The sequence below is a fragment of the Pelobates fuscus genome, chromosome 3 (genome assembly GCF_036172605.1).
Source record: "Pelobates fuscus isolate aPelFus1 chromosome 3, aPelFus1.pri, whole genome shotgun sequence".
NCBI classification, from domain to species: Eukaryota; Metazoa; Chordata; class Amphibia; order Anura; family Pelobatidae; genus Pelobates; species Pelobates fuscus.
In genome coordinates, this window is record NC_086319.1 from 12,354,775 (window position 1) to 12,371,033 (window position 16,259).

Here is a 16,259-nt window from a genome sequence, read left to right on the forward strand (position 1 = left end):
TAAACTCACAAACTTTGGAGAACTGGAAACGGATTTGCAGATTTTACACCAAAATAACCAACCAAGAAAAATGGTGAGAATTTTTCTATTAGGCTGATTTGCCTAAAATGAGAAATTTCCCATTTAAAAAAAAACAAAAAAAACTGATAATATTCCTCTAAGCTGCGCTACAAATGACTCTCCTTGCAGCAATCGGATTTCTCTTCCCTCCCAGTTTTCCATTTATCGGTGCCAGGGTTTTTTCTTTTAATATAATAATTATGAAGAACAAGCCACGACAAGCTCCAAATCTGGGTTTCCAGAAAAAAAAAAAAAACAATCCTCTGGCCGTTAATATGGACTTCATTAACACCAAGTTCTCCAGCAGTTCTGAGATCGAAATGCTTCTGTCTGTAAATGAAAGTGCAGACCACCCCAAAAAAAACAAAATGCTATATAACAAATGGAGTCAGGCAGGGAAGGGTTAACGTCCTTGAAAAATGGGCTCAAGAAACACAATGAGGGCAGGGAAGAAATACAAAAACCAGTGCCAAGCGGAAGTAAAATCCCCCAGATTGTAATACTAGAGCTAGCTATTAATGGCTGCGGGACATTAAAGGGTACCTGGCACAGGAAACAAGTAAATAGTGGCACTGCACCCACAGATTTAATCCGTTTATTGCATCCAATGAATAGATATTAAATGCAAAGATAAGCCGGGCAGGTGTGCACCCTGCTCCGTGTTAAACAAAGTTTGCTGCAAATAATTATTATTTACACAAATATTTTAATATAGGCGTTGGCCGCCAATCTCTCTAACACAGTGTATAGTAGCAACCTGAAGCAGATATTGTTATCTACATGCTGGCTGAGGATTACAGAAGTCACACGGAACAAGAACTGGATGCCAGACACTGCCCAAAATAACTGCCAATGGTGCCCTTGGCGTTCAGCTAACGCTGGGCAATGAGCCATGGGTGCGGCAAAAAAATGAAAGGTAATCTTCCTGTCACAAATCTAAAACATTAAGGCAGGCAAGACAGTGCAAGAAGAAACCATGTGTTCTAAACGATGGGGTCGATGGGGTCAGGCACATACTGGTTACAAAGCTCTGTCGTAGCAATCCCCCCACATAAAGGCAGCTGGGGGGAATGTAACAGGCAGATCTGTCAATTCTATGTTTTCCTCCAAATACGTTCAAAAACATTAACACCAACACAATAGTCACAAGATCAACTACAGCTTATTGTACAGTATACAGGTTATTGTATTTATTCTGGTGAGTACAATCACTTCCTTCAGGCTTTTTGCTGTAAACACAGTTTTTCAGAGAAAATGCAATGTTTACATTGCAGCCTAGGGATACCTCCACTGGCCACTCCTCAGATGGCTGCTAGAGATCCTTCCTGGGGAAGTGCTGCACAATGTGACTGACATTCAGTGACTCCACCCCCTGCATGGAGACACTGAACTTTCCTCATAGGGATACATACAACCTCTGACTCAGTCCGTGGCCCCCCCCCACACAATCTCTCTGTCGCTCCGTGCCCCCCCCACACAATCCCTCTGACTCGCTCCGTGCCCCCCCCCACAATCCCTCTGACTCGCTCCGTGCCCCCCCACACAATCCCTCTGACTCGCTCCGTGCCCCCCCCCACACAATCCCTCTGACTCGCTCCGTGCCCCCCCCCACACAATCCCTCTGACTCGCTCCGTGCCCCCCCACACAATCCCTCTGACTCGCTCCGTGCCCCCCCCACACAATCCCTCTGACTCGCTCCGTGCCCCCCCCACACAATCCCTCTGACTCGCTCCGTGCCCCCCCCCACACAATCCCTCTGACTCGCTCCGTGCCCCCCCCACACAATCCCTCTGACTCGCTCCGTGCCCCCCCACACAATCTCTCTCTCGCTCACTCCATGCCCCCCCACAATCTCTCTCTCACTCCATGCCCCCCCCACAATCTCTCTCTCACTCCATGCCCCCCCCACAATCTCTCTCTCACTCCATGCCCCCCCCACAATCTCTCTCTCACTCCATGCCCCCCCCACAATCTCTCTCTCACTCCATGCCCCCCCCACAATCTCTCTCTCACTCCATGCCCCCCCCACAATCTCTCTCTCACTCCATGCCCCCCCCACAATCTCTCTCTCACTCCATGCCCCCCCCACAATCTCTCTCTCACTCCATGCCCCCCCCACAATCTCTCTCTCACTCCATGCCCCCCCCACAATCTCTCTCTCACTCCATGCCCCCCCACAATCTCTCTCTCACTCCATGCCCCCCCACAATCTCTCTCTCACTCCATGCCCCCCCCACAATCTTTCTCTCACTCCATGCCCCCCCCACAATCTTTCTCTCACTCCATGCCCCCCCCACAATCTTTCTCTCACTCCATGCCCCCCCCACAATCTCTCTCTCACTCCATGCCCCCCCCACAATCTCTCTCTCACTCCATGCCCCCCCCACAATCTCTCTCTCACTCCATGCCCCCCCCACAATCTCTCTCACACTCACTCCATGGCCCCCCCACAATCTCTCTCTCACTCACTCCATGCCCCCCCACAATCTCTCTCACTCCCCCCCCACAATCTCTCTCACTTCCCCCCCACAATCTCTCTCACTTCCCCCCCCCACAATCTCTCTCACTTCCCCCCCACAATCTCTCTCACTTCCCCCCCCACAATCTCTCTCACTTCCCCCCCACAATCTCTCTCACTTCCCCCCCCCACAATCTCTCTCACTTCCCCCCCCACAATCTCTCTCACTTCCCCCCCCCACAATCTCTCTCACTTCCCCCCCCCAATCTCTCTCACTTCCCCCCCCCCAATCTCTCTCTCTCACTCTATGCCCCCCCCACAATCTCTCTCTCACTCACTCCATGCCCCCCACAATCTCTCTCTCACTCCATGCCCCCCACAATCTCACTCTCACTCCATGCCCCCCACAATCTCACTCTCACTCCATGCCCCCCACAATCTCACTCTCACTCCATGCCCCCCACAATCTCACTCTCACTCCATGCCCCCCACAATCTCACTCTCACTCCATGCCCCCCACAATCTCGCTCTCACTCCATGCCCCCCCCACAATCTCTCTCACACTCACTCCATGCCCTCCCCACAATCTCTCACACTCACTCCATGCCCCCCCCCCCACAATCTCTCACACTCACTCCATGCCCCCCCCACACAATCTCTCACACTCACTCCATGCCCCCCCCACAATCTCTCTCACTCTCTCTATGCCCCCCACAATCTCTCTCTCTCTCCCTCTATGCCCCCCCCACAATCTCTCTCTCACTCCATGCCCCCCCCCCCCCAATATCTCACTCCATGCCCCCCCCACACTCACCTCTCCCTCCAGTTTGCGGTGGAGGCTCCTCCAGTGGAGTGCGGGGACCCCGGAGGCGATGAGTGCAGCCTGGTGAAGGGCCACAAACTGAGTGTAACCATCATCCAGCTCGGGAGAGTGAGGATCGGCCATGCTGCGTGCAGGGAGTGAGCGCGGGGCATGATGGGAGTCAGGGGAGGGGGGGGAGTCTGACAGGAGGGGGGAGGGGCCACGTGATCTCACTGTCTGCACTCACTGCACCCTGCACTCACACTCACTGTCAACACTCACTGTCAGCACTCACTGCACCCTGCACTCACACTCACTGTCTGCACTCACACTCACTGTCTGCACTCACTGTCTGCACTCACTGCACCCTGCACTCACACTCACTGTCTGCACCCTGCACTCACACTCACTGTCAGCATTCACTGCACCCTGCACTCACACTCACTGTCTGCACTCACACTCACTGTCTGTACTCACTGCACCCTGCACTCACACTCACTGTCAGCATTCACTGCACCCTGCACTCACACTCATTGTCAGCACTCACTGCACCCTGCACTCACACTCACTGTCTGCACTCACTGCACTGTCATGTTACTCTCACTGTCTGCACTCACTGCACTGTCATGTTACTCTCACTGTCTGCACTCACTGCACTGTCATGTTACACACACTGTCTGTCACTGTCATGTTACACACTGTCTGTCACTGTCATGTTACTCACTGTCTGTCACTGTCATGTTACACACACTGTCTGTCACTGTCATGTTACACACACTGTCTGTCACTGTCATGTTCCACACTGTCTGTCACTGTCATGTTCTTCACTGTCATGTTACTCGCTGTCTGTCACTGTCATGTTACTCACTGTCTGTCACTGTTATGTTATACTCACTGTCTGTCACTGTCATGTTACTCGCTGTCTGTCACTGTTATGTTATACTCGCTGTCTGTCACTGTCATGTTACTCACGGTCTGTCACTGTCATGTTACACTCGCTGTCTGTCACTGTCATGTTACACTCGCTGTCTGTCACTGTCATGTTACTCGCTGTCTGTCACTGTCATGTTACACTCGCTGTCTGTCACTGTCATGTTACTCGCTGTCTGTCACTGTCATGTTACACTCGCTGTCTGTCACTGTCATGTTACTCGCTGTCTGTCACTGTCATGTTACACACACTGTCTGTCACTGTCATGTTACTCTCACTGTCTGTTACTGTCATCTTACACTCACTGTCTGTCACTGTCATTTTACACTCACTGTCTGTCACTGTCATGTTACACACACTGTCTGTCACTGTCACGTTACTCACTGTCTGTCACTGTCACATTACTCTCATTGTCTGTCACTGTCATGTTACTCTCACCGTCACTGTCATGTTACACTCGCTGTCTGTCACTGTCATGTTATACTTGCTGTCTGTCACTGTAATGTTGCTCACTGTCTGTCACTGTCATGTTACTCTCACTGTCTGTCACTGTCATGTTACACACACTGTCTGTCACTGTCATGTTACTCGTACTGTCTGTTACTGTCATGTTACACTCACTGTCTGTCACTGTCATGGGCTTGTTGAATGGTGTCAGGAGCAAAGATTTGGCTTTGTTTCTCATGGTAGCTCTGTTTGGAATGGAAATAAACTGTACAAAAAAGATGGTTTGCATCTTTATCAAAAGGGAACAAATGTTCTCAGTGAGCAGTTCAGAGGTTTTGCTAGGATGTATTTAAACTAGGAGTGATACCGGAGAAACTGACGGAAGCCAAGCACAGAGAAGTGGACACAGGTTTCTTCAGGAAGGAAGAGATTCTTTATTCGATTCACCGACCGGGGCTCAGAGGGACTAAGGTCACCAAAATACAACAAGATCTGAGCCCAGAACTGACTGTGTAAATGCATGATATAGACATATAGCTTCTCCTATAGTTAACTCTACCCACATATACTCTTTACCCAATCAGCTGAACAAAGGCTTCCCTTACCTGTTAGACCACATGGCTCACCCAGAACAATGGAGGAGGGGAAGTGTTTTCAGTTCTTGCATTCCTGCACTTGCTCAGTACACTGTTGATTGTATCTTAGCTACGTGTAACTGACTAAATGATACACCAACATTTACACATATGCCACGTGGAAATCTCGGCCTACTAAATTTAATTTCTACCGAGCTTCCACCACATTCCCCCCTTTGATGCTTCTGATATATATAATAATTCCAGATGCATCACCTAATCATCGCTTACTTACACCTCAAGTTGCCATGAATCAGAACAGACCTCGTAAGCATCTTAGCATCATTACAAATTCCTTCAGCACTCCTCATTCTGAATATATTCTCTCTGGGCTAAGGGTTCATACCTGCAAACAGCCATTACATGCACAGCTGTTTTCCTTTCTGTCGTGCTCTCTATGACACTCTGTATGGACCTAATTACCAATGGAATCAAACATGGTAGAAAGAGACACAACACTATAATCAACATGACTCCTCCTACCAATGTCTTGATCCCTCCAAGCTGCTCGTACCTACTTCCAAACCAACTACTAGAATTGTACCCGTTCCAGGCTTAAGTCGGTACATGCGTCAGTTTAGCCATGTGGCTTGTGAGATCAGCCACTGCCTGCCCTTCATCATCTATGTGCAGACAACAGTTGCTGAGATTGAACTTTCCACATACACCTCCTTCTATTTGCACTGGAAGTGAATGGAGGACTTTATCAACAGCCCAACTGGTTTACCTGGTAAGAAGGCTATGTGCTTTACAGAGGAATCCATAATTGCCTAGTGGTAGAATGAGGCATGAATCCCTGTATTAGAATACAATAACACTTCATGGGCCTACAGTTTGGCTGTTAACCAGTTCCCTCACATATTACATCCCTCCTATTTGCAACGAAGCGCGCTAAGGTAGCCAGTGCCACTCATTATCTTCCCAGCTGCCTACATTCAAGGATGCTAGCTTCTTTTTATGATTCACATCATAAACCTTAACTCCCAAGGTCTCTCCTGTTTCAATTGGTAACAAGAAGAAGGATGGTTTGAGCATACCTAATACACATGCCCCTTCCCAGTACTGTGGTAACTCCGAATAGGCTTTCTTACCACAGATCCAGTACAAATTTGCTGGGGCTTTCCAACTAGATGTAGCAGATAGGTCAAACCACACATCCTTTAAATTGGTATAAATTGCAAACGGATTAGGTGGTTCTGAGACATTTGAAGCTGACCACCAAGTAGTATCTTTTGTACTATCATTATAAGCTTTTTGCCCTAGACAAGTCAATTCTCCTACAGATGTATTAAACATTATTCCTTTCCTTGCTATGCAAACATAACCTATAATGGAGGTCTTTAATCACCACTCAGATTTACCTCTAACACTCACTTGATAATCAGTCTGAGAAGATATTAACTGTTCAACTGTCTCAGAACCGGAATACATTACCTCCTTTGCTTCCCATGGCCATTGGTCTCCCATGTTAGTACCTCCACACACATAGCAGTTGGTTACATTAAGACTACCAAGACTACCAGCAGTGCTTTCGGCTAGATCTATAAATAAGTTTTTCGCATTATGGGGGATCTTATTTTCCACACTCATCTCCTCATAGAAGGAATGAAAGACCTGATGAGTCTGGGTTGCTACAGTATCGGTCTCTATTAATATAAATAATATTGTCCCAGGATCCAAACCTGTTCCATATATCTGGAACCCAAATAAGTTCCCAAACCTATCTATGAATCGTTCTGGGTCATTGATAAGTATATGGACTGGGTTACACTCCCTAGACTTACAATATGGCTTGGTAGGCAACTTAGTGACGATCATATCCTTATCTACTGTCTGTCCCCAGGTTGCCCACCCTACACAGGACCAATACGGACAATAATTATATCTTTATTTGGGCACTTTGGATCCATATATTTGTACTTACTACTGGGGCAAATATATTTATCATTGGACCCATACGTTCTTTCCCATTTAAGATCCCCGCATACATTCCACGGTTTCCTACCACCTGATATCGCCTTACATGCATCAAATAGCAGAACACCTGAAGAATGTACGGTTTCTAGTATGGTCTTATTTATTAGGGTCCCCTGTGAGTCTCCATTCCGAAGGGTCAACCAAATTGTACGGGGTTGATACTCTGGACTAAAACACCTATGTTCTCCTGCTCTTAGATGGCATACACTATAATCTATACTCAAGTATCTACACTTAGATACATGTCCTTTACACTCATATTGTGAATGCCAAATAAGGGTCTGGGAAATATGATTGCCTGTTTTCGTAGTCTTAATGCAAACCTCACAGCCTGGTGTGTCGGTACCTCTAACTTCCTGAATAATTAAAAAACACAAATATACACATTATCAAACACATCACCCCTGACATCTTTGTCCTGACTCTTCGACCGTGCGATGGCACCTGATCCTCACTTTTCTTCACAGAGGTTTTTCCTCTGGCTTAACGTTGGTAGGAGGTCAGGCTTTATTGTGGCCGTCAAAACACCTACTTGTAGATCTTTGTTGATGTTCCCTTTTAACAATATTCTCTTTGCAAAAAACACTTTTAATCCAACTGGGTCACACGCTTCAACCGGATCTTGCAAGGATTCTCTGGATCTATGGTAGATTGTCAGGAATCTGCCGCTGGTTTTTACCCTAGAGTGATGAATCCACGGAGTCACTTCTACAACCTTTACAACTGTTGGGGTAGATAAAAGAACAACATAGGGACCTCTCCACTTGGAACCTAATGGAACAGTGTTCCATTCTGTTATCCACACTTGATCCCCTGGATGGTAAGAATGAACAGGTGGATAAATATTCACAGGTAATCTATCTTGTACCCATTGCTGTACCTCCTCCATAGTTTTACCCAACTCTACAACCTGCTGCCGGGTAATTTCTTCTCCCAACTGACTCAAATCCCCCCTTAAGTTACCAAGTATGGAAGGTAGATGCCCATACATAATTTTTCAGCAGTACCCCAGAAACAAAAGAAAGCATCTTTGAGGTCTAGGAAGGTATAGTAGGTTGCCCCACCTGGTATTAAAGCAAGCAGATTATAGAGGATGGGTACCACTGGGTGTATATTGACTACTGCATTATTAACTGCTTTTAGATCTTGTACAGGATGATACTCATCTGATCCCAGCTTCTGAACTGGTAATAATGGAGTGTTCCAAGGGGAGGTACAGAATTTTAGGATGTCATACTTTACACACTTATCCACATAGGTTTGTATATTTTTCTTAGCCCTCTATAATATATGATACTAACTAAGGCTAACAGGATACGCTCCAAGCTTTAATTCAATGTGTATTGGTGGAATATTGCGAGCAAGTCCTGGAGGATTATTCTTTGTCCATATTCTTGAAATGTCAAATAAGGATTCATCACTCTTAGAGTCTGTATTTGTTATTATAGAGTAGAAGTGCCATTCTTCTTCCCTTTGCACCGATACTGATATTATGCCTGGTGATTTATTAAACTTCAGAGACGTTGATCCGTTGGGTTTAAAAGTTATCTGGGCTTGAAGCTTTGATAATAGATCTCGTCCTAGTAGCTGAACTGGACACTCCAGCATATATAGGAACTGGTGCTTAACAAAATGGCCTCCTAGAATACAAGTATGACTCCTGAGAATTGGTCTAGCAGCGCTTTTCCCAGTAGCTCCTATCATAGTTATAGTCTTCCTGAAGGAGGAGCAACTAGGTTAGTTACCACAGAGTACTCAGCACCAGTGTCAATCATGAAAGAGCTCCTCTTTCCCTCTATTGATACATCGACCATAGGCTGCACTCGGCTAAAGGGGGATGGAGCCCAGTCGGTATCAATAGTCTTCCATGACAGTGTCAGCCAGACCGGCAAAATCTCTATCTTCTCTATCCCTTAATCTCTGGGTAGGGGAATAGTATCTACTTCCCTGAACACCTCCTCTGTTACTACTGTCATTCCCTCCAAGACTTTCTCTATAGCCACCTCTGTAACCATCTCGTAACCTTCTCTCTTGTCTTATCTATAACTTGCTTTATATTCCCTCTGTGGGCAGTTACTTTTCCAATATCCTTCCTCTCTACAATACGCACAGTGATTCCTACTTCCTCCCTTACTCAGCCTATTCTCAACTCCTCTATTCACCTCCCTTCCCTGTCTCTCTACACTTATGATAGCTACAGCTAGCATATCTGCCTTCATCCTCATTTTACGTTCTTCCTCCTCCTTTGTTTCAATCTCCCTGTTCATATACACCTGACTTGCAATTTCCATTAACTGTGATATGGACATTCCTACAAATCCCTTTAACTTTAGCAATTTTCTTTTGATATCACCTTGGGTCTGGCTGACAAATGCTGAGTTGTTCATTCGAGAGTTCTCAGGGGCCTCTGGATTAAAAGGAGTATATAATCTATATGACTCCAGCAATCTCTCATAGAAAGCACTAGGTGACTCGTCGGCTTTCGTAAAGGAATTATGGGTCTTCCAATTAAACAGATCAGTCATGGTGAAAGGGACATAAACAAATACAGGGTCTGCCAACTGTAATTGACCATTAATATCAATGTGTGGTGGACCAGGGGTAAGCTGCAGTGGCATTTGTAAATGTCAAAGTTGGAGGGCACCGGTCATTTGTCAGGTTAGGGTGGGACTTAGATAGGGTTGTTTAGTCATAGGTTCCGGTCGGGGAATGGTGAGGTAGGTGGAAATGGATAAATAAATTTTACTGGTCAGTAACTCGGTTAACAAAATGTTTCGGACAGGGCTAGGAGGAGCCTGACCAGTAACCAAAAATGGTAAAAGTGTATTCCAGCGTCCTATACCATTGACCATTTCATCCAGTTGTATTTCAAAACTAATTTACTGTTACTAAAGGCACACAAGGCTCAGTAATTATAGTGTTATGTCAGTGGTTATGGTGTTTTCAGTGATTATGGTATTGTCAGTGGTTATGGTGTTTTCAGTGGTTATGGTGTTTTCAGTGATTATGGTATTGTCAGTGGTTATGGTGTTTTCAGTGATTATGGTATTGTCAATGGTTATGGTGTTTTCAGTGGTTATGGTATTTTCAGTGATTATGGTATTGTCAGTGGTTATGGTATAGTCAATGGTTATGGTATTGTGTAATTGCTGAGAATTATCTGATTCAGTGGACTCAGTTAGTGTTATTTTTTTTATTTTTTTTTAAAAAGTTCTATTTAAGATTTCATCGAAATTCGTTTTATTATATTATTTTAATTTAACGTAAGACCGGCCATGGAGCATCAGCATTATGTCAATTGCCCTCTCATAATCTATATTAGCTAGTAAATGATGCCTAGCTCCCCTGGTCATATCTTATCAGACTAAACAAACAAAACATACGTGGAAAATTGTTCATTCACACAGTGCACCAGGGGCATTAGGGAGAGTATCGTGGAAATTTATAGGTTTAAGGACCAGTTTCTTTTAGTATATTCTACGTTATTGGTTAGTGGATATCTCAGTTGTCCAGGGTTCCCATATCTTAATGTGTTTGTTTGTCATATTAAGGTTTCTATATACCTGTTTCTCCATTAAACGTTGATATCCTATTTGGGATTCCACCTCTCTCCATGAGGGAATATTTACAGTTTTCCAATATCTGGCGGTACAAATTTTAACCGCCATTAGAATATGAATTATTAGATATTTTATAATTTTAATTTTAGTAGGAATATTCATATGTAGCAAGAATAGTTGTGGAGAAAGGTCCATTGTTATTTTGAGAATGGTATTGATTTTTGTGGATGTCACTTGCTTTAAAGAATCCAAAGCATTGCAATCCCACCATATGTGTCTAAACGTTCCGTCACATCTTAAACATCTCCAACAGAGAGGTTCTGTAGGAGAGTGAAATCTTGCAACTCTCGCTGGAACCATATACCACCTATGGACCAATTTTATCTGTAATTCATACAAACTTATACTATGAATCGCTTTCCCAAGCAAATCGAATGATTCCCTCCATTGATCCAATGAAAACTCAGTTCCAATATCATTTTCCCATTTCAACATAGATTTCATTTTTCCCTTATTGTATCTACTATATAGAACCTTGTTTATTTTTGAGACCATATTATTCTTATGTTCTATACCAAGAACATTATCTATAAGTGAAATATTATGTACTGGTTTAGATTGTATAAAGTGTTTGATTCTAATATATGTAAAATGTTCGTTATCAAGTCCTTTTGTGTCAGTAAGAATTTGTTGAAACGATTTTATTTTAAGATCTGGTTTTAGAATATCAGCTAATTTTACGAGACCGTTGTCTTTCCATTTTTTAATGTTAATGTCCTCTATATATATTTGTATTATTTCAATTGGTGAGTTTATAGTTAGATGTTCTGTAATCTGTAATTTCTTCTTCAAAGTTTGTAAATTAGAAAAAATATCCAGTATTATCTTATTTTGTATTTTTAATTTAGCGAATGTTGAAGAATCAATCCAATATAACATTTTAATATCAGATATATTACTCGAGATTTGTTCTTGGTCTATCCACAAGTTGTCCATATTATCGTTATTCCATTCTAGGATATGGGAGAACATAATTGCGTCATGTATTTGATACACATCTGGGAATGATATTCCACCGTCCTTAAATTTTGTAGTTATATATTTGAGGGCTATTCTTGATTTTTTTTTCCCCCAGAGGTATTGGGAGAATATTTTTTGATATTCTTTTAATATGTCTTTTGGGACTTTCATAGGAATGGTTCTCATTATATATTCAAGTTTAGGTAATAAATAATGTCTAACCGCATTAGATTTCCCTATCCATGATACGTATAGGTTATTCCATTTAAGTAACGTATCTTTCATATCTTTGAGCAATGGATAGTAATTAATTTTAATTATTTGGTTCCAGTCAAAGCTCAATTTAATTCCCAAATATTTTATGCTCTCACTCGACCAAATAAATGAAAATTTAGATTTTAGAGTTGAAAGTTGTTGTTCTGGTAAGTTGGTGTATATCACCTGTGTTTTATTTACATTGATTTTATAATTAGAGATAGATCTATATTTCTCAATTAATTCCATAAAATGATATAATGAATCCTCACATTCAGTTAATGTTAGAATTATATCATCTGCATATAATAAAACCTTGACTTGTTTGCCGGCAAGATGAATCCCTTGAATTTTTTGGTCTAATCTAATAGCTGAGGCGAGTGGTTCTATAGTCAAAGCATATAGCAATGGGGCAAGTGGACATCCCTGGCGTGTACCATTATTTACATCAAACCATTCGGATGCAATACCCCTTCCCATAACCCTCGCCGTTGGATTAGTATAAAGAGACCAGATCAAATCATATATAAAATCTTGAAACCCAAATGCTTTGAGGACCCTCGACAGGAACAACCAGTTTACCCTGTCGAAGGCCTTCTCTGCATCCACGGCCACAAACAACGATGGGATCTTATTATCATCTATTACCTGTATCAAATTTAAAAGTCTGCGTACATTATGAGCTCCTTTCCTACCCATGATAAATCCGGCTTGATCTGGATGGATTAAAGTCGGGACAATTTTTTTTATTCTATCAGCTATTATCCTTGAAAAGATCTTTATATCAATGTTTAATAACGAAATAGGTCTATAATTCGATACAAAATGTGGGTCTTTCTCTGGTTTTAGAATGGGAGTAATCATTGTTTGTAACATTTCGTTGGGGAATTTTTTCTGGTCTCTTACTTCATTATAAACTTTAAAGAGAAGAGAAGCAATAGGGGTAGAAAATGTTTTATAAAAGGAATCCGTTAGACCATCTGGTCCCGGAGCTTTCCCTTTGCGGAGTGTTTTTATAGCATGGGTAATCTCTGTCATAGATATCGGAGATTCCAAATCTTTAATCTGTTCTATATTAATTTTTGGTAATTTACAGGTGGATAAGAAGGTATCTATCTCTTCAGGCGTTGAGGTAATCTTTGGGAGGTTATATAGTGACTTGTAATATTGACCAAATACTTCCCCTATGTCAATTGGGGATAAATGATCTTTGTTGTTATATTTGATCTTTGTAATCCTTTGTTGTCTTTTTTTAAATTTTAGTTTATCAGAAAAAACTTTACTCGTTCTATTTTCTCCATGATACCACAGCTGTTTTAACCTTATAATTGCATTGTTTACTTTATTTGATAAACTGGTTTTAATTTGAGTTTGTATTTGTTTAATTTTGTTTAATTTTAATGTATTGAAATCTTTTTTATTAGTATTTTCTAATATGGCTAGTTCTATATAGAGATCCGTTAAATTTTTCCCCTGTTCTTTTTTCAATTTTGCTCCAATTTTTATCAAATTTCCCCTCATGAAACATTTATATGTACACCAGAGAGTAGTATTGGATACTTCTTTATTATCATTAAATCTTATAAATTCTTCTGCTTGGTCTTTCAAATATTTTAAGCCAGATAGTGAGTCTAGAATTTCATCTTTCATCCTCCAAGGTATAGTTACCTTGGTGTCATTTTTTTGTTTAATATTAGTTATTATCGGTGCATGATCTGACCAGGATATATTATCAATGTTAGAATTCTCAAACTTATGTAATCTGTACGAATTTGTTAAAAAAATGTCTATTCTAGAATAGGTTTTATGTACATGAGAAAAATACGAATAATCCCTGGTGTTAGGGTGATGAACCCTCCAGATATCATATAGATCGTGTTCTATCATGGCATTAGTAAATGATCTGGCATTATTAATTATTTTTCTTGTATAATGATTACTCTTATTAGTTAGTGTTCTATCCATTTTTACGTCTGGTGTAACATTCATATCCCCAGCTATTAATAGAGTTCCTTTATTGATTTTTTCGATTTCCTTAAAAAGTGATTTAAAAAATTTACTAGAGTAGATATTTGGTGCGTATAGATTTACTAGTGTATATATTTCTTCGTTTAACTTACAGATTAGAATCAGACTTCTACCTTGGTTATCTTTTTTTTCCATGATAAGTTCGAATTTAATATGTGCTGAAATTATTATTGCGACTCCTCTCTTCAGGTCTCGGCAGTGCCCCCTACAGAGAAAGGATAGGGGGCACTCCCGAGACCTGAAGCGGCAGCACCTTTCATGCAAAATTCAGGTCTCGGGAGTGCCCCCTATCCTTTCTCTGTTTATACTATATTTGGAGTCCAGACCAGATTCCTTAGGGGTTAAGCACCCCGCCCAGGCCCCCCCAGCTTCAGAGTCTCCTTTAGAGGTGGCCACAGGTGTGTATATTAAGGAGGAGTTTATCAGTAGTCAAGTCACCTTTATTATTTTTTCCAGTGAGCACAGTCATCTGCATTAGTGAGTATACTCATTTTCAGCACTAACACATTAATTATTTAGCTTTAACACTGCTTTTAATTGCTTTCATCACTTTTGTTTGTATACTCACTATGCTCTTACTAGTATTTAACACTATATTATTTATAACACGATTACTATTATTTTGTCTCCCACAGTGTAGTGTAGGACCCACCGATAATGGGGTACTTTGAAAGTAGTGGTGGGCTTAACAACATATGGCCATATGGTGGAACCAAATCCCCATATTTATACTTAGTTAGGCATTTTAGTAGCCTTCTTTGTTTTTTGTATTTTTTTGTAGTCTGAGTGCGCTGCATTATTCTCTCATTCATGAAATCTTGGTCACAGCGTCAGCACCTTTCATGCAAAATTCAGGTCTCGGGAGTGCCCCCTATCCTTTCTCTGTTTATACTATATTTGGAGTCCAGACCAGATTCCTTAGGGGTTAAGCACCCCGCCCAGGCCCCCCCAGCTTCAGAGTCTCCTTTAGAGGTGGCCACAGGTGTGTATATTAAGGAGGAGTTTATCAGTAGTCAAGTCACCTTTATTATTTTTTACAGTGAGCACAGTCATCTGCATTAGTGAGTATACTCATTTTCAGCACTAACACATTAATTATTTAGCTTTAACACTGCTTTTAATTGCTTTCATCACTTTTGTTTGTATACTCACTATGCTCTTACTAGTATTTAACACTATATTATTTATAACACGATTACTATTATTTTGTCTCCCACAGTGTAGTGTAGGACCCACCGATAATGGGGTACTTTGAAAGTAGTGGTGGGCTTAACAACATATGGCCATATGGTGGAACCAAATCCCCATATTTATACTTAGTTAGGCATTTTAGTAGCCTTCTTTGTTTTTTGTATTTTTTTGTAGTCTGAGTGCGCTGCATTATTCTCTCATTAATATAAGAACAGTGACTGAGTCACACCACACAAAAACAAAAGTTTTAGACTTTAGAAAAACAGACTTTTCTAAAATTAGAATATGTGTAAAGGAGTCATTATCAGACTGGAGCAATTTAAATGGAGTCCAAGAGAAATGGGATTATTTAAAAGTTGCACTACGGAAGGCAACAGAAAATTGCATTAGGCTTGTCAGTAAAAGCAAAACATTCAAGAAACCACTGTGGTACTCCGCAGATGTGGCCAAAATAGTAAAAAACAAAAAGTTAGCATTTAAGAAATTATAAGAAAACACAGAGTGAGGAAGACAGAATGACCTATAAGATTAGGCAGAAAGAGGCTAAGCAAGTTATAAGAGCTTCCAACTCACACACAGAAGAGAAAATAGCACAGTCAGTAAAAAAGGGGGACAAAACTTTTTTTAGATACATAAATGAGAAAAGAAAAGTAAAACAAGGATTAATTAGATTAAAAACAAAAGAAGGAAGGTATGTAGATGAGGATAAAGGTCTAGCTGACTGCCTCAATGAATATTTTTGTTCGGTATTTACAGATGAAAATGAAGGAGAGGGACTTCAGTTAAGATAAAGGATAAATGAGTCATTTATTACACGTGAGTTTACAGAGGAAGAGGTTCTATTTCAACTGTCAAAAGTAAAGACAAATAAGTCAATGGGACCTGATGGAATAC

General features: G+C 41.6%; 1 protein-coding gene across 1 annotated transcript in view; it reads right to left on the bottom strand.

Moving 5' to 3' along the window:
- Positions 1-3,493, bottom strand: part of TTLL12 (tubulin tyrosine ligase like 12) — a 29,033-nt gene extending 25,540 nt beyond the window's left edge. The window contains exon 1 of the mRNA XM_063446710.1: positions 3,334-3,493. Coding sequence (XP_063302780.1) covers positions 3,334-3,465 — 132 coding nt within the window. The 5' untranslated portion in view covers positions 3,466-3,493. The remainder of the gene's footprint in view (positions 1-3,333) is intronic.
- Between the last annotated feature and the right edge of the window lie 12,766 nt (positions 3,494-16,259).